At 33.8% G+C, this 20387-nt stretch overlaps 1 protein-coding gene across 4 annotated transcripts in view; it reads right to left on the bottom strand.

Annotated features, from left to right (window-relative positions):
* Window positions 1-20387, bottom strand: part of SLC12A2 (solute carrier family 12 member 2) — a 107372-nt gene that overhangs the window by 26500 nt on the left and 60485 nt on the right. For all 4 annotated transcript variants that reach the window (XR_004031618.1, XM_003259914.4, XM_030818401.1 and 1 more), the window contains exons 11-17: window positions 15191-15298; window positions 14043-14166; window positions 12826-12927; window positions 11527-11682; window positions 10126-10225; window positions 4789-4900; window positions 1179-1319 (exon numbers count right to left, since the gene is read on the bottom strand). Coding sequence is in view for 3 of the 4 variants with exons in the window: in XM_003259914.4 (XP_003259962.2) it covers window positions 1179-1319; window positions 4789-4900; window positions 10126-10225; window positions 11527-11682; window positions 12826-12927; window positions 14043-14166; window positions 15191-15298 (843 nt within the window). In the remaining variant the exon portion in view is untranslated. The remainder of the gene's footprint in view (window positions 1-1178; window positions 1320-4788; window positions 4901-10125; window positions 10226-11526; window positions 11683-12825; window positions 12928-14042; window positions 14167-15190; window positions 15299-20387) is intronic.

The following is a 20387-nucleotide window of genomic DNA, read 5'->3' as shown; positions in this document are numbered from 1 at the left end:
ACACTAACACTAATGATAGCTGTTTAGCTTAAAAAAAAAAATCACAAAAATAGCTCATAATGTTTTAAGAAAATTTACGAATTTGTGTTAGGCTGCATTCAAAGCCATCCTGGGCCATATGTAGTCCATGGGTTGGACCAGCTTGCTCTATGCCATTTCTAACAGTCTGTATTGGCAGACTTAATTTTGGGACAGTCTAATGGATATGGAGTAAGAGTATATTGTGCTTTTAATTTTTATTTCTGTCATTTAGTTTTCCTCTCTGTTCCTATCTTTCACTTTTTTTCTGTTACTGACATAGTATTTCTGTCTGTATTCTGGACCATATCTTTTGTTGATCACTATCTTCCCTTGGTCTATGCTTCCTTATTTTCATGTTTTCTTTAGAATCTCGAAATTTTAAACTACAAAACTACTGAACTCAACTTTTGGTGCCTCATTCTTCCCTAGCTCAAGGTCATAAAATTGTTTTAGAATTTTTTCCAAAAATAAAACAAATTTGCCTTTTAAATTTAGGTGTTTAATCCATCTGGAGATGTGTTTTGTGTGGTTTTTATAAGGATCTAGTATTTTTTTTCATGTTAATAATGAATTATTCTGGCCCATGCTTTCAATAGCACCTTTGTCGTATATGTTAAGTTTCTGATATGAGTAGCTCTATTTCCTCTGTTTTGTGCCATTCATCTAATTGTCTATCGCTATTTTCAACACCACAATGTCTTAATTACTATAGTTTTTTGACAGGGCTTTCTTTCCTATAAAGCAAGCCTACCTTGTCCCTTCTTCCTAGATTGCCTTGGCTATTCTTAACCCTGTGCTTATCAAGTTCTAAGAAACACACAACAGAAACGGATCAGAAGACAATACTCTGAGCCTCCCGCCTCTACTTTAACAAAGTAGCTCCACAATTATACAATTAACACAGAACAACACAACATTTCTACGGTCCCTTTAATTCTGAATTATACAAATCCTAGTAGTTTACTTTCAGTGTCTCATGCTTTACTGACTGAACTAGCCAGGTGAGCCAAAGTAGTTTACTTTAATAAAGACACAAAAAAAGATTTGCCATTTTTATTAGTACGAAGAATGAAACCTATGAAAGCTAGAATTAAAAAGTTTTAAAAAGCTTATACAAATCTAAAATGTAAGCATTTGAAAAGCATTAACAAAGTTACCTGCATCAAATACTGTGCACCTTCTCTCAAGTCATCTGCATGTACTGGAGCATAAAATGCCTTCATTTTGTTCTTAATAAGCCATCGCTGATATTTGGCTTGATCGATGGACATCTCTTTCATGGCTTGTCTTCGAGGACCCTTTGAATAAAAATATTAATAATATATTTAATTAAAAGGTAAGCTACTTCACATTTATACAACCATTCATCCCATTATACTGGCCTGAAACAGGTGACTAAATGTAGGGGCAGAAGTATAATAATAGAATTTTATTTTCATGTAGTCTTTTTAATACATAAGATTACAAAAAGGTAGAGTTGATGGAATAGCTAAGGCACAGGGATGCCAGTAGAAAGAATATATAACAGAAGAAACACAGACTTAAAAATAAATTAAAAGTTTCCATTCTAAGTAAAGGAAAGAGGTTAGAAGCTATCGAAAATGAAGAGACTGTACAGAGTAAAATAACCACCTTCTATTTTTCTACAGAAGGTTTCCTAGTTTTGTTTTTGTTACTCCCAAATGTCTGTGTTATTAATTCTAACTTGAGAATATCACTGAAAATCGAAGTGAGCTTTAAAATATTAATGCATTTTTCTTCAAAATTCTGTTAAAGGATGAAATAACAGGAGAAACTAAATGAGCTTTGTTAACTCATAACTCTTATTTTGATCCTTGCAAGCAATACACAAAATGTGTTATACACCAATATATAAAACAAAAATCTAAAAATAAGCTTAAGAGTACACACCCTAAATGTAAATAAGTAAAAATATAATTTACCTTTTGTAGTAGGGAAATTGTCTCATTTGTAAATGTCTTATGCTCAAGCCTTGATTTAGCTGATCAGCTCAGAGACAAACTAGAAAACTCCACAAGTCCCAAGTGGGGTCAGTGTCTCCAAGTATCTTTCCACCACCCTACACACACACACATACCCCTTGACTTTGCCACTGTATAAGCAGAACAACTAGCTGGGGATGAGACATGAGGTATACAACACACACTTCTAGAATCAAGACAAGATGAAGAACAGAAACTGGGAGAGAAGCTGATCCAACAAATAAATACCCCTATTTCTTAGGCAGCACAGGTAAGCCATAATCCATTCTGTTCTTAATAACCACAATGCCAAAAAACTAAGAACTACTTTCGGATTTAAAAAGGTTCATTATTTTTAATAGTTTCCTTCTGGCTAAAACAAAGAACTGGCAACTAAGTGTTTGAACTTAGAAATTCAGCATTCACTTTGTTCTTCTTACATACCAGAGATATTACTTCCCCCGGAGATATTTATCACAATTTTCCTATTTCTTCCAACCCCCATTTTTTCTGGTAAGTAAATGTTCCCAAGTGTTCTTGGGACTTTATAAAACATATATATAACTTTAAGTTCTGGGATACATGTGCAGAGTATGCAAGTTACATAGGTATATACGTGCCATGGTGGTTTGCTGCACCCATCAACCTGTCACCTACGTTAGGTATTTCACCTAATGCTATCCCTCCCAGAGCCCCCCCACCTCCCAACAGGCCCTGCTTTGTGATGTTCTCCTCCCTGTGTCCATGTGTTCTCATTGTTCAACTCCCACTTATGAGTGAGAACATACAATGTTTGGTTTTCTGTTCTTGTGTTAGTTTGCTGAGAATGATGGTTTCCAGCTTCATCCATGTCCCTGCAAAGGACATGAACTCATCCTTTTTTATGGCTGCATAGTATTCCATTGTGTATATGCACCACATTTTCTTTATCCAGTCTATCATTGATGGGAATTTGGGTTGGTTCCAAGTCTTTGCTACTGTCAACAGTGCCACAATAAACATACGTGTGTATGTGTCTTTATAGCAGAATGATTTACAATCCTTTGGGTATATACCCAGTAATGGGATTGCTGGGTCAAATGGTATTTCTAGTTCTAGATCCTTGAGGAATCGCCACACTGTCTTCCACAGTGGTTGAACTAATTTAAACTCCCACCAACAGTGTAAAAGTGATCCTATTTCTCCACATCCTCGCCAGCATCTGTTGTTCCTGACTTTTTAATGATTGCCATTCTAACTGGTGTGAGATGGCATCTCATTGTTGTTTTGATTTGCATTTCTGTAATGACCAGTGATGATGAGCTTTTTTCATATGTTTGTTGGCCACATAAATGTCTTCTTTTGAAAAGTGTCTGTTCATATCCTTTGCCCACTTTTTGACGGGGTGGTTTTTTTCTTGTAAATTTGTTTAAGTTCCTTGTAGATTCTGGATATTTGCCCTTTGTCAGATGGATACATTGCAAAAATTTTCTACCATTGTGTAGGTTGCCTGTTCACTCTGATGATAGTTTCTCTTGCTGTGCAAAAGCTCTTTAGTTTAGTTAGATCCCATTTATCAATTTTGGCTTTTGTTGCCATTGCTTTTGGTGTTTTAGTCATGAAGTCTTTGCCCATGCCTTTGTCCTGAATGGTACTGCCTAGGTTTTCTTATAGGGTTTTTATGTTTTAGGTCTTATGTTTTAAGTCTTTAATCCATCTTAATTTTTGTATAAGGTGTAAGGAAGGGGCCCAGTTTCAGACATATTAGTGAGAAAAATAACAGTGAATTTCGACTCCATAGGTATCAAAAAGCCAAACCACTCTACAAGGACAATACCATTTGTTAAAATCTACTCATAATGAATAAGAAAAACAATGAGAGCTCAAAATTCAGTATCTGTTTAAAAATGCACACTCAAGACCATTTAGGGGCAAAAATATTTTGAAAAAAACAACTACCTGAAAAAAAAAAATTGGCTTGTTAAATTATTTCCAATCTAGAAAGCCCTATGAATTACAAATTATATACGGCATAAAAGTTTTAGTATAAAAAAATTATTTCACACCTGTCAGAATGGCAATTATTAAAAAGTCAAAAAAAAAAAAAAACAGATGCTGATGAGGTTGCAGAGAAAAGAAAACACTTAGACACTGCTGGTGGGAATGTAAGTTACTTCAGCCACTGTGGAAAGCGGTTTGGCTTTCTCAAAGAACTCAAAGCAGAACTATCATTTGACTCAGCCATGCCATTATTGGGTATATATAAGGAACATAAATTGTTCTACCATAAAGACACATGCATGCGTATGTTCACTGAAGCACTATTCACAATATCAAAGACATGGAATCAACCTAAATGCCCATCAATGGTAGACTGGATAAAGGAAATGTGGTACCTGTAATACCATGGAGTATCATGCAGCCATAAAAAAGAATGAGATCACTTCCTTTCCAGAAACATGGCTGCAGCTAGAAGCTATTATCCTAAGTGAACTAACACAGGAACACAAAACAAAATACCACATGTTCACACTTATAAGTGGGAGCTAAACATTAAGTACATATGGATACAAAGAAGGGAACCACAGACACTGGGTCCTACTTGAGGCTACTGGGTGGGAGGAGGGTGAGGATCAAAAAACTACCTATTGGGTGTACTATGCTTATCACCTGGGTGACAGAACAATCTGTACACCAAACCCCTGTGACACAGAATTTAGCTACATAACAAACCTGCACATGTATCCCTGAACCTAAAATAAAACTTTAAAAAAAACTTGAAAAAGAAAACAAAATTGATACTTACCATATGTACGTGGCCACAGATCATCAAACCAACATTTTTTGTGAAATCATGAACAAGATGAAGTAAAGCTGGACGTGAGTTTGGAGCACCTGTCATAACAAGACACTGTGGCCTAATTTAAGACGAAAAGACAAACAAAATTAGATAAATTTGTGTTTCTGACAACAAGATTTTAAGTTGTTTCCCTAAGAAGCTTTCTGTATACAACTGTCATTAAGGACAGGCCACAGGATTCTCAAAAAGATTATTTTTAACCGGGACTTCTTGGTACATGAGAAATGCAGAAACAAAATCTTGGAACTAACATCATGCCAAATGTCCCTCTAAAATAATAGGTAATATTATACATCAAGATTCTGGTAGGTATTACAGAAAGAAATTATCATGCTAGTTAAAAAAATATGTAACAATTTTTCATTTTCTGAAGGTAATAAATATTCTATTAATAATTCTTTCACAGAGTTTGCAAAACTTCCTGTGAGCACTGCTTTGTCTTCAAATATGTAACAATTTTTCATTTTCTAAAGGTAATAAATATTCTATTAATAATTCTTTCACAGAGTTTACAAAACTTCCTGTGAGCACAGGTTTGCCTTCATGTACAAAACAGGCCACTTTCCTTCTTAGCTTGATCACTTCATAATTACTACTACTTCATGATATCAGCCCTCTCTAATCTAGCTTAACGTTAACGACTGTTATCACATGAGTAAAATCACCTATGTTGAAACAAAGATTTCTACTTGAACTAGAAATTTGAATTCTAGCTATCAATGACGAAAGCCAAAACTAATTCAATTGCCTTTGCAAACGTGAGACAGTGGCATGCCTTTCATATATTTGTAGCTCTTGATTTTCACTGACTAGAAATGGAAATCACTGATACTTAATGTAAAAAATATACAGGTCTCCATTTGGTAGGTCCAAACAAGTTGGCAAAAATTCTTTAAGACAAGGATTTATATAATCAAAATAAACTATAACAGAAAGTGAATTGCAGACTACAATTTCCGACGTAAACATTAACTTTTAGAGGAGTCCTTAAAATGAGGATGAAAACCTAAATAACGACTTTTCAAAAAATACCATCTTACTTAGAATTTTAGCAAATGAGATGGAAAAGCAATTCTGTCTGAGAGAGTTGCTTTGAGGCAATCAAACATGAAATCATGCCCCAGACTTTCTGAGCTTTAGCAAGTTACGTAACTCCTTAGCCAGAGAGTATATTTCCTAACCTTCCTAGGAGCCAAATGTGGCCCAATGACTAACTTATAGCCCATAAGTATGTTCCTATTTCCAGGGCATGTCCTTTAAAAAAGGAAGCTGTGCAGCCTCCATACATTCTTCCCCCTTTCCAGAAAGCTAGACTATGGATGTGGTGATGACTTTGACCACATGAACAAAAACAGCTAGGGAATGGCAGACTGACAAGGAATGTGGGTTCTGAGTGACCAAAGTACAGCAAATCTGCTTACCTGCCATGAACCATCTGTCTACTTGTGGACTACCATGTGACACCAATGTCTCTCTTGTTTGAGCCACTGTATTTTTCAGTCTTTTTGGTAGAGTAGTTTAACCCATACCCTAATAGAACCCGTTACTGTGAGAAATTAACTTGTAGCCCCTACCTTTACTAAATAATAAACCACAAAGATATAATTTGGTACAGTTTGATCACACCAAAAATGGTACAGTACAAAGTTTATTAGGGATGACTTTGAGTAACAGCAGCAGAGTGCACATCTGCCTTGATGTTATCTCCTTTCTCAAAACTCTCCACGGCAAAGAGATTTTTTTAAAGGCACAAACCACAAAAATATCTAGAGCACAACAGCATTGGAATATTGAAAGCTAGAAAGCAACTGGAAGAAAAGTAAAGGATTTGACAAATCTGAAAAGCACATGAGGAAGCTATGAAACTACCTGATTTTACATCTAAAAATCACCAAAATGCCTAGGAGTTAGGAACAGTAGGTCCCTCTGGAAGTGGCAGGAACAGTGTGTTAAAGAAAGTAAAAGTTTACACAATAAGTAACTAGATGGATCTAAATCATTTCCATCACTGCGATAGGCCACTGTCCCTGAACCTCCCCAACCCTGCTAAGCTGGGGCTTATTTGCTGGAGAGAGCCCCTGGTCTGGGAGTCACCAGCAACAGCTGGGGCAGAAGTAAGCTACATTTAATAGAAGAGTTTAAAGAACATGTATATACTGAACCCTGAAACCTTTAAGCTCCTTTCCCCACTTGGCTCCCAGAACTCTCTACCTACAAGCAGAAGATTAAAATAATCTTTTCTGGAAAATCTAATCAGATTAAAAAGAAAGCCTTTAAGATAACTCACATTCCTCAAAGAACCAGCAAAGCCACATTAATCTACATTAAGGACTTCAACTGACAAGCTCCACTCACCAATGCCGAACTTCCCTGGCCAAGTATTAGAGACACTTCATTTCAGACAAGACTAAATCCCAAAACCCAAATTAAGGAAACAGTAAACAGTAAGAAACTACAAGGTGAAGACAACAAATATCTTTTGGCAAGTTTGGTGAAGGTTAAGACAGTGATGAATATAGTTAAGGAAGAAGAAAAATTATTAGTTTCAGGGAAAACAAAAAAGCTATGTAGCAAAGAAAAAACAGTAATAATTTACTACATGGCTCAGCTGTTACAGCATGTTTAAAAGTCTTAAAAATATAAATACCAAATATGATGTAATCAAAATCATAATATAAGATGTACTGGGAGGATGGGGTATAAAGCTAAGGATGCATACATGTGGTAGGCATAGGTAGATGAAAGACATCAGTTGATAATGCCCAAAATTAAAAATCAAAAAGTACACTAGTCCCCCCTTATCTGTAGCTTTGTTTTCCATTGTTTCAGAATATAGAACAGTCCGTAAATACACAATTCATATATTTTAAATTATGCATCATTCTGAGTAGTGTGGTGAAATTTCTCAACATCCAGCTTCATCTGGCCTGGGACATAAATTCTCCCTTTATCCAGCGTCTCCGTGCTACAGACACTGCCTGCCCAACATCTGTCCTGGTTATCAGATCAACTGTTGCGTATCGCAGTGCCTGTGTTCAAGCAACTCTTATTTTACTTCATGAGGCCCTCAAAGCACAAGAGCAGTGATGCTGGCAATTTGAATATGCCAAAAAAAAAAAAAAAAACCGTAAAATGCTTCCTTTAAGTGAAAAGGTGAAAGTTCTTAATAAGGAAAGAAAAAAAAATTATATGCAGACGTTACTAAAATCTACAGTAAGAAAATGAATCTTCTAACTGTGAAATTGTAAGGAAGGAAAAAGAAATTCATGCTAGTTTTGCTGCTGCACTTCAAACTGTAAAAGTTACAGCCGTAATGTGCAATAAGGGCTTAGTTACGATGGAAAAGGCACTAACTTCGTGGATAGCAGACATGAACAACAACAACAAAAAGGTGTTCTGACCCATGACAATCAAGCTCAGTACTCTCTGCAGTGCCAGCTATCCACTGAGGGTCCTGGAACATAACCCCTGTGGATAACAGGGGACTACTGTGCAACAAGCATGGTATTTATGAAGTAAATAACATGGTTACCTGTGGTTGTGAGAGAAAGAGGGATATGAGGAGAAGGCAACTATTGATTTTCATGACGAACCTTGCAGACTAGCTTTTCCCCTTTACACAATATTCACATATAATTCTGATAAAAATTAAAAAGCCAAATTGGGATTTTTTTTTTTTTTTGAGACAGAGTCTCGCTGTTGCCCGGGCTAGCATGTAGTGGTGCAGTCATGGCTCACTACAGCCTAGACACCTCCTTGGCTCTAGCAATCCTCCAGCCTCAGTCTCCTGACCACAGATATGCACCATCACACTTGGCTGTTTTTTAAACTTTTGGTAAAGACAAGATCTCACTATGTTGCCTAGCCTGGTCTCAAATTGCTGGTCTCCAACTCCTAGGCTCAAGTGATCCTCCCGCCTCAGTCTCCCAAAGTGATGGGACTGCAGGCATGAACCAACATGCCCAAAAATAATTTTTTTTTTATGTTGGCTTTACTACAATGAGCCAAAGCAAGAGGTTTTTTTTTTTTTTTTAATTGATGGCAAATAAACATAGACTGTTGGTCATACTCTCAGTTCTAGGATACAACTTTTTACATAAAAGAATAATCTCTATTTTCTGTCATCCTTGACATCACTATCCAAAATATGCTGAAGTGAAAAGTTTTCCTCCCAGGGCTCTCATTCCTTCTTCTCCATTTCTCTCTACCCTAAAGCTGAAGACCTGTGTGTGGTCTCTCAGAACTTTTTATTCTAGCAAAAAGGAACGGGGGAATTCGAAAGAGTAACAAAAAAATAAACAATTACTTTTCTTACTGGGAGAGAGACTGGGTAGAGCAATTCTCTTTTGACATTTATCTACGTTTCAGGGTTTCTTTAAAAACATTATTTTCCCTTTTGGTTTACTAATAAACATGGAAAAGATTTGTGTTTATCATGCAGAAGCCAATAAGGAGGGATTACTCATGACTAAAGAAAGTTTATACTGATGGTTAATAAACTATTAGAAAGATAGTATATTCTTTTTTGTTTTTTGAGACGGAGTCTTGCTCTGTTGCCTAGGCTGGAGTGCAGTGGCATGATCTTGGCTCACTGCAACCTCCGCCTCCTGGGTTCGAGCCATTCTCCTGCCTCAGCCTCCCAAGTAGCTGGGACTACAGGCATGCGCCATTACGCCTGGCTGATTTTTATATTTTTAGTAGAGACAGGGTTCCACCATGTTGGCCAGGCTGGTCTTGAACTCCTGACCTCAACTGATCCCCCAGCCTTGCCCTCCCAAAGTGCTGGGATTACAGGCATGAGCCACTGTGCCCAGCCAAAAAGATAATATATTCTTAAAGTCATTTATTGGGGAAAATAGTAATAAATGCTCTTCAGTATAAGCATTGATTCTTTGTCACTATAAGTTGCTTCCAGTTAATCACTGATAAGACACAACTAACAATTTTAGTGTGTTAGTAATGTTACAAAATAACGCATATCAAAAAATCTTTATCAATCTCATATTTACACAGTTACGTAACTTTAATGGCCATGGAGAAAATAAAACTTTGACTTTATCATACCCATCATTTAAAAGTCTTCAAGTGAGAAACCTCCAAAACCCTCATAACATTTTTTAAGGTAGATATTAATTTTTCTCTTTGTACAGTTTTGTTCTTGAATAATTAAACTGCCCAAGTCCCATTAAAAATGTGAAATGTACATGAAAATGTCAATGAAAAATAAGAACTGACTGGCCAGCAAAGAGAAAATGCTTCCATGTTTCCTTCTTTATCACTTACCTAAAGTTTTTCACGTGGTCTTCCACTCCAGAAAGACGAATTGAATGCTGCAGTGCATTCAGGTAAGTCAGGGCTTGTGTGGAGGATCCCCAATTCACATCTGTGGGAAGATAATGTTCATGCAGCATTAACATCAGTAATAACAACCAATCAATAGCCAATCTGAGGCACAGAGAATTAAACATGCTTTCACAATTAAAAAGTCAACTGCTGAAATACACTACTGTACTTTCAATAGTTCACATATACAGCAAGATATTAAGACTGATAATCTGAACTATAATTCATTTAAAGTATTATTTAGAAAAGATTGAGATGACAGGGCTGTAGACATGCTGTGCATACAACTGTAAAAGAGTCTTTCACAAATAAATATGTTAAAATTATTGTTTGTATATAGCCAAAGGTCTAAATGGAAATGAGCAAATTTCTAATTGTTAAGAAATATTTATTTATAGTACTTAACTGTTTGGGTTATTTGAACAGGACAATTTTATTTTTTATTGAATAAACAACTTAGACTTCAAATGATTTTAGACATTTGTTAATTTATAGACTTGATAGGTATGTTAGAGAAATAACTGCTTCTAAAATGTTTTATTTCATTTCTGGAGCTACCACTTTAATCTAAAAGCTCATCATTTCATATCTGGATTACAAAATTCTTACTGTTTAAAACTACTATATTGAAACTACTCTTGTAATCTCTTCCCAATCTATTCTATCGAGCCCAGATGAAGCCTTTCTCATCAGGTCTTTCTTGTGTCACGGGTTATAATGCTCAATACTGGGACCAATCCTAACATACTCTAGCATCATCATCTTACATGGAGACACATTTAGCTGTTATCAATACAACATACTAGGAAATCATTAATCATTACCCAGTTAAAACAAGTTTGTCCAATTTCCCCTGCTACACAGTAACCTAGTGGGAAAGATACTATGTCTTCTAGTATTTTGTTAACTCCATGGTACTCACTCCAGTCCAAGGACCACAGTAGGTTATATGTATAAATAGCCTAGCTTATTAGGCTATACAGCTACTACAGTACTGCAACTGGATCCTTTCAAAAAATAATTTAAAAATATACTGAGTGCAGCAAAATGTTAATTATATGAATTTATTCTTTTTCTACAAATAGGATCAATTTAATTTATGAGTGAGAATGGAAACCATAAGAATAAAAAATCACGAAGTAACTGTTTTATTAAAACTACATGTATTTGAAAAAAATAAAACTTTAAGAGTTTGGAAATAAAGTATTTTAGGCTTTACACAAAGTAGCTTTCAATATACAAAAGATGATGCTTAAAATGAAAAATAACAAAGAACTTCTAGATATTTTCTAGCTTCTAGATGTTTTCTAGCTTGGGATACAAACAAAAAAGGCGACTGACCTGGTTTTTTGTAGGTAACATAAATATACAGCCCAAGGACTATCACATATGTTAGCAATGCAGCCCACCAGTTAATGACAAACATTACTATGCAACAAAGAATTGCTCCAAGAAGTGATATCCACATGTTGTAGTATTTGAATGCAGGACGCCATCCTAACAATAACAAATAAATAAAAGTCACTCAAATATCACATCTGCTTTACACAATGGTACATATGTATTCAAAAAATAACATTCTTTATGGCTGCCACACTGAGAGGACTTTAAGCATTAAGTATATGTCTAATATTGAATAGTAAAGTCAAAGAATATTATTGATCACAATTGAATTTGACAATTCTTGATGGCTATGAAAAGGTAACATCTATTTCCACATTACTGTATCTTACTAGTTCTGTATTCAATAAACTCTTCATAAACAAAAATAAACCAACCTACCTTAGGTGAATGTTAAAAAGTATAGAAGGTTTTAAAAAGAAAGGTTTCAAATTGAATCCTTAGTAGTAACTAGTCTTTATTTTCTGGTTCTAGGATGACCCACATCCATAGTCTAATGAATATATAAAACATTTCAAACAAAATGTTCATAAAAATCATTAAAAACATAATCAACTTGCTAGAAAAACTAAGAGCTGACTACAGAAACACATGCCTTCCCATTTAGTGAAGTATTTATGAAGGAAGCTCACTTTAAAAAATGTTGAAGACCATGTTTTTCAATTTTCATTGGTAGGTAGTTCCAAAGCCAAAATTATTTTTAAAAAATCATTTCAATAAAATTTATATATTTAAAGTAAAAACCTGATGTTAGAATGTTTGTGTCCAAAGTTCTCATACTTTATCTTCCCTGTTCTCACACTTTCAAATCTTTAAAAGGAACAATGCTTTTGTTCCTTTTTTAAAATTAAAATTTTAAAATTCCTTTTCAGAATTTTACAGAACTCATTGTGTTAAAACCATTTTCTTACAGGTAAACTATATCATAATGATGTCCTTAAAACTAAAATAGAAATCAGCTAAAGACTGAAAAACTAGTTTTTTTAAAAAGTAACAATTTTTCAGTGTTATCAGAATTAGAGATTAATCCTATCAAACGCTTTGAAGACAAGAAACAATATTATCAGTAAACTTACTGATAAAGAGATCTTTGAAGGCTTAATTTGAATTAACTGTAAAGGCAGACTTGGCATTAATGAACTAATCCCACATATAACATCTTTTAAAATGTGGCAAAAGTTTTATTTTCTTTGCAATCAAAAATGATATTTACAAACTTTTTTAAAAATGTAAAATTACCTGGAGATTTTGCAAGTGATGCATGGAATACTGAAAAATTAATCAATGCATATGATGCAAGGAAGAAGTTTGAGATAATTGGAGCAATAACGTTCAGTTCAGCTGCAAAACAAACACATGTGAGATTTATTGATGTATTAGACATTTAACTTCTTAAAATTATGAGGTATTTCACATCTTCAGATAACAACATAACACCCCATAACCACCATCCAGATTTCATAAACATTTAGAGTTTGCCATATATGCCTCATATACTTTTCAGAAATCCAATACTGTGCAAACCATTGAATCCCCTTTATACTTTATCTCACACGTCTCCAAACTTGGTATATTCTGTCCAGCCATATTATATAGTTTTATGACATGTATAGTCTATATGCATCATAATAGTACTGTTCTGGGTGTTTTAAAAGTTATATAAATAGCATACCATATGTATCATTCTGAAATTTGATCTTTTACATTTATTTTTGAAATTCATCCATATTGATAAATGAAAACCAAGTTTATTCCTTTTTTAACTGCCGCATATTATTCTTCTATTGATCTAGGTTGCTTTCGTTTTTCACTATAATGAATAATACTAGAAACATTATTGTATATGGCCCTTTAAGTATATATACAAGTTTCCATAGGGTACACACCTAGAAGGGAAACTCTTGATCACAGAAAAGTTTATGAGATATTGCCCACTTGTAGTCCAAAAATGGCTACACCAAATACACATCTAACAGCATCACGTGAGAGTTAGTTTCCACATAGTCCCACAACATTTGGTGGTACATCAGCCTTTTAATGTCAACTAGTCTCAGGGGTTAGACAAAATTCTTTAAACCTTAAAAAGTCCAATGTCATCTTTAGTAGTGGAAGACCCAACAGAGCTCACTTGTGATCAGAAGCAGAGTGCCAAAAAAATAGATCATCAAAGGCACTGATGTCACAGGGGACACTAGAATCCTTTCCCTTATGCCATTATCATATTTGTTTTAGGAAAAAGAGCCTAGGAATTTCCTTTAGCTCTAATGAGGACTTAGTAATGGCAATAATTTCAGCAAATATGTACTGAGTGCTATTACTTACAGTACTTTATAAACTTTCTTTGATTACAAAGAGGCTTAGTATACCAAGGTAACATTGTTAATAATTTAATAATTCAATGTCTAGAACTAATATGCACCAAAAATCTACAATAACACATCATTTATATAACTAACCAATTAAGATGAATCCAAGTGCGATTAAGAATGTTAAGATGTAGCCACGAAGAGGTTCATTATTTTTCCCATAACCTTTAGCAAACATCTGGAAAGCTGGGTAGATGTTGTCCTTACATAGAGCCTAAGGAAAGAAAACACTAAAATGAAATATATTAAAATTAGACATACAGATTTGCTGATAGTTCTAACAGGTTAATCAGGAATGAGACTCAAGTTTCTAATTCTTGGTCATCTCTTTTATCCTGTCCCACATACTGCTTCACCTACAAAATGTAAAGGAAATTCAAGCACTTCAAACATCAGAAGGATACTGGTCAAAATTTCTATCTGCCTTACCCTATCCCCATGTTGAAATTAAATTTTATGAAGAAGAAATCAGAGAAGCAGGCATACAAGTAAAAACAAAGTTGGAGGCTTAATATGACATAGTTGTGACCTATTTTAAGAAAAACAAGCTGAAATCTTAAGCAGATAAAAATCTTGATTATAAAACTTAACTACCTTTCTTAAAACATTACTGAACGCTGTCTTAAATGGTATTTTCTACCTTTACTGTACTCACTGGCTATAAATACAGCATTAAGAACAAGACTGCAGAATCAACATTCATTTATTTGATTTACCAATAAAAAGTACTTTCCATCAGTATTCAGCTGTTTAATGTTCACTAAAAGGAGATAATGTCTATCCTATACATCATTATACCCTTAAGTAATGAACACAATGTGTAGATCACGTTAGGCATTTAAATATTTGTAAAATAAAATATTTAGGTTGACATCACACTGACTAGAACAAAGATATTTTGCTACTTCCTATTTGCAGTCTTAGACTGCACTCCTATACCTTAAACATCTTGAAAATGTATGTTAAATACGTCAAAAAAGCAAATTCCATCAGCACTTCTAAAAAGACTCAAAGACTATACCTTGACAGCAAATGCACAAATGTTTATATAAATAAACACATTCACATTCATTCACACATATAAAATTCACTATGTATGTCTTTATGTGCATATATATACCATATATATGTATATATGGTTGATAGAAGCAAATAATTTGAAAATAGCAACAATTCTAAATTGAGAAGTATTACTTTAACTCTCCCTTTAATAAAGCCTGTAATATAAAAACACTTACCTGAAATATTTTGGGAGCACTCACAAGGGATGCTAATGCTGAAGAAAGAGTGGCTGAAAATATACCTGCAGAAATTAATGGTGTAAATCCTGACACCATACTCATTACCTTAAATAAAAGTGACAAAAATGGAAAAATAAATCTCGTAAACAATTCGGAAAATAACAGAATATTATGTGGTCACATCTTGAAGGAGGTTAACACTGGGGATCATTTTATAATAATAACAACAACAACAATGCTATGTGCATTAAAAATATCTGAAACAAATTTACCACTAGCCCTTACCTTAAGAAAACCTTTTCATTCGTAAAATGTTAAACACACACAATGGCAGAGAGAAGAGTACAATGAACTGCTAACATCCATCACCTAATTTCAGCAATGATCAACTTAGGGCCATTCCCCACAATATTTTGAAACAAGTCCCAGATATCCTTTAACACATAAATATGTCAGTATGTATCTCTAACAGGTAAGGACTTTTGAAAACTTAACGACAATGCCACTGTCGCAGCTTAAAAACTTAATAATTGCTTAACAGTACCACAAAAAAGGCAAGTCAGCAAATTCCCTAAATTGTCCTTTTTTATCTTTTAAAAATAGTCTGTTCAAATCAGGATCCAAAAAAAAAAAAAAAAAAGGTTACACGTTATATTTGGTTTATGTGTCTCTTCAGTCTTTTTCAATCAACAGGTTCACATTTCCTTTTCCTTTTATTATTTTTCTATCATTTCTCCCATGGAGATCGCACACTCTTGATTGTTCTGACTTCATCATCATTGTATTGCTTAATCTCTTCTCATTTCTATAATTCTAGTAAACTGGTTCTATCTAGATAGTTAATCAAAATGAGGTACAAGTTTTGGCAAGAATATTGCATAAGTACTATCATGTACTTCTATTAGGAAGGCTGTTTCTTATGTTAAGATAGTATTGTGGTTATTTTTTTCTAAGCCTTTATCTTTTAGAGCTAAATGTGGCAATATTTCCAGCGAAAAGATATGATATAAAGTCTAGGGTTTTGCTCTAAATAATCTGGGATAGGAGGAGTTACACATGAAACAAAATTAACCATGCATTGATAACTGATAAAGCTGGGTAATATAGATACTAGGTATATTATATTGCTTTCTCTGTGTACATGTTCAAATATTTCCTGTGTACATTTTCAAATATTTAAAAAAAAAGAAGACTTTAAAAAAAAAAAAAAAACACCAACAACAAAGGATTGATCACTAAGATCACGAATTCAGGTAAATTCAAACTGAGGGGCACAATTCAAAACAACCCGGTTCAAATGTTGAAAATGTCAATGTCATGAAGATTAATGTGGGCTAGAAACTCCCCTAGACTAAATAATTTTAAAATGACACTATAACTAAATGCCTTGTGTGATCCTAGATGAATCCCGGACTTAGAAAAAATAGCTATAAAAGACATTACTGGGACAAGTGGAGAAATATGAACATAGGACCTATATTTAAATAACAGTATTTCATCAGTGTTTAATTTCTTAAGTAGGATAACCATATAGTGCTTACACAAAATGAGTTAAATACTTCAAAATGGTTGTCATGTCATGATGTCTATAACTTATTTGAGGAGAAAAAGACTATATATATACACACACAAAGCAAATAGGGTAAAACATAAACTAGTAAATATAACTGAAGGATAAGTACACAGGTATTCACTGTGTACTTCTGAATCTGTGAAACTTGTCAAAACACAAAATTAAAGTGGAGGAGTTGTTTGGTGGATTCAACTACTGTCAACTTGAACAGCTGTGAATGGTATTATAAATTTCCCAGCAGTGAATGGTGATCATCACCTAGATTCTCTGCTTCATTGGTGGAGATTTTATCTTTCATTTATATTGACTAAGAACATGTCAACTGAGACCAAAGAGATAAGGAAATCAGGTTTTAAGCTGTTTCTATCACACACTTGACTGTAAAATTTAATTGTTTAAACCAAATGGAAACTTAGCAACGGGTACAATCTCTGTCCACAATGCATAAGCCTGATTTCACGTACACATAAACCACCCTGTTGACTTAACATCTTTCCCTAGATCTTCCATTAGATTTAAGGTTAAATATGAAGAATACATCTCTGAAGTATTTTAAAGACAGTAGCAAAGACTTCTAAGAGCGGGGAGAAAATCTGAAAAGATTATTTTCTACTCAGCCCTTAAAAACAATTTAGTAGTTACATATATGCTGTGCATTTTTCATAATCACTATTTTTCATGGTAATTAATGATGGATTATTTAGAACTGACAACCTTATCTTTAGGGAAGGAGACTGTAAAGGACAGATGAGTCAAGATTAAAATGAATAAACCAAATTTCTGCTATACAGCCTCATTAGATCATACAAAATTCTACATCTGTCTTAATGATCTCAAAGTTAAATTAAGTACAAAGAGATAAGTGGACGAAAGTAGAGAACAGAGTAGAGGATACATTCTGCATTGTAGGAGTAAGGCAAAACTGACACCACCAGCATTACTATAACCTTTCCTCTTCCATGTTGAGGAAACAATACATTTTCCCTTCTTCCATCAGTTATAAATTGAAGTAAATAATGATCCAGGCTTTTCACCTGGAAATACTATGTTTTGGGGCCTGCTATAATAGGTTTTCTGTTTTCTATTAAATAGTTGAACAGTTATCCAATAACCTCTGCACTTCTCAACATTTAATGGTAAAATAACAGCAGCAAGGATAATGATATTCAATGTAAATAATGATATTAGTGTTAACAATATACAGTGGAAACAAAGATGAAAAAAAGACTGTCTTGTCTCTAAAGGAGAAAAAAGACAAAAGCCTAATAAAAGCTAAAAGATAGCAAGTAAATAAAATGAATGATGAAAGTCTGTGTGTGGGTGTGCGTTGAAGATGATTTGGGATTCAAGAAAATCTTCATGGAACTAAGTTGCCTTGAAGTCAGGCACATTTGGACATGGAAAAATAAACCACAGGTGCATTCCAAGCAGAGTGAAGCAATGACTAAAGGAAAAGAGTAGGGTATGCACGTGTGTGTGTGTGTGTGTGTGTACAAACACAGTGCCTAGAGTCCAGTCGGAACAGAAGGCAGTGAGGCTTAAGAAGAGGCATGAAGGGCTCTGACTGATTTAGACTATTTTGTTTATTAGACAACAGTGAGTCAAAGGTTTTAGAGGACATTAAAATGTAGAAATATAGCAAGCAATATAAGACTATATACACAATTTAACATTTAAGAGCAACAAGATAACCTAAATAACTTTATTCCCTGAAGTCTGAAAAGGTGATTATAAAGTATGGCTTGTACAGATCTTATGATGGAGACTCCAACTTATATTCTCCTCAGTTATGTCCTATCCACCATTCTTCAGTCTCCAAATGCCAAGGTATTTATATTTTCACAAGATTTTCCCTCATGCTGTATCGCTTTACAAAGTATTTTTGAAAAGTTTACTTACTTTAAATAAGAAAAGCAGCTTTACTTATACCAAATTCCTCTTTGCTTGAATAAGTCCATAACTAGACTTAATAAAGACAACAAACTTTTCTATCTTAAGGCCACAAAGAAATCTGACTGGCATTTTCAGTCACTGGGCAAAGACCAATGTTTGTGTCTTCCATACACAGTATCAATGTCAGAACTGGCCGGAATCATTAGCTGGACATGAATACTTTCTTTCATTCCTACAATTTTGCCTGGTCTTATGACTAGAAAACACAAACTTCTATTACATAATTGGGTTCAATATTTGTAACCACTGAAAGTACAGTCAATTGCTTAAAACTACATAATAAAAAATAAAAACAATGCCTTTACAAATTTTAGTTAAAAATTGTATTGTAAAATTTACAGATTGTACATAAAACACATAATTTTAAACACATTAAAATACAGATTCTTCTGTTTATACAATACTGAAAAAATTACAAAGCAAAATTTTTATTTTTCTTTTGAAATCAGCAGAACCACGTACTCTATAAATTTACAATAGAATATTTTGATTTAATCTCCTGAATCTACACCTTTGTGTTCTTTCTACCATCCTAGGACTTAACAAACAACTCAAAATTATCCTCCAAATTAATTGTAGTAATTTATTTTCCCCTTATATAATCTTTTTTCAGTTTCTAAAAACTCGTAAATCTGGCAGACTAAAATTTCATTTCTTTTTCAGTACCTTAATAGAGGTAACAATAAACAGCAGAACTGACAGCCTCCAAATACTTGAGAAGTACTACTAACCTGTCTAGTTTGTATGTTTTAGAAATTCACTAGCTTTCCAGTATCCATTCAGAATTAAATTCTGTTGTTAAATGTTAAATGGTGATTTCATGCTGCATGACTTTATATGAGCCATATCTAATAAAGTAACACTACTATTGATACTGATCAATACTTCTTTAAAGGCCATTTATATACAAAGCAATTATGAAGATAACACTAATTAGAAAACTGAACTTAATTGGTATGGGTTTAAATTGAGCAAAATAAAAATACTTAGTCGTAAATCTAACAAAATACATACAGGACGCATATGCTGAAAACTACAAAATGCTGACTGAAAAAAAAATCAAAGAAAATACAAATAAATGGAGACATGATATTTATGAATTGAACACTCAACATAGTCAATTCTCTCCAAACTGATATACCAGTTTAACGTAATTCCTATGAAAATCCCAACAAGACTTTTTAAAAATAAACGTAAGGTACATGGGTGAGAGGGGCACCAAAATCTCAGACTCTACCACAACACAATTCATCCATGTAACCAGAAACCACATGTACCCCAAAAACTACTGAAGTGAAAAAAAAATTAAAAAGTAAATTAATTAAAACACACACACATAAGGTTATTTTAAATTTTTATGTGGAAAGACCAAGGAACTAAAATAGCTAAAACAATTTTTTTAGAAAGGCTAAAATGGGAGGAATTAATCTACCTGACCTCAAAACTTATCATTTAACTACAGTAATGAGGAATGTGTGGTACTGGCACAAGGACAGACACGAAGATCAACAGAACAGAATCAAGAATCCAAAAACAGACCCATACAAATATGACCATGTGCAAGATGATTCCATGCTTTCTAAAGCAATATACTCACATACTACATATATAAATACACACACACTAATATATATATATATATTACAGATTGTACATAAAACACATAAT

This window comes from Nomascus leucogenys, chromosome 2 (genome assembly GCF_006542625.1).
Source record: "Nomascus leucogenys isolate Asia chromosome 2, Asia_NLE_v1, whole genome shotgun sequence".
NCBI classification, from domain to species: domain Eukaryota; kingdom Metazoa; phylum Chordata; class Mammalia; order Primates; family Hylobatidae; genus Nomascus; species Nomascus leucogenys.
The sequence above is the reverse complement of the archived record's forward strand: the minus strand, read 5'-3'. Positions and strand labels throughout refer to the sequence as shown.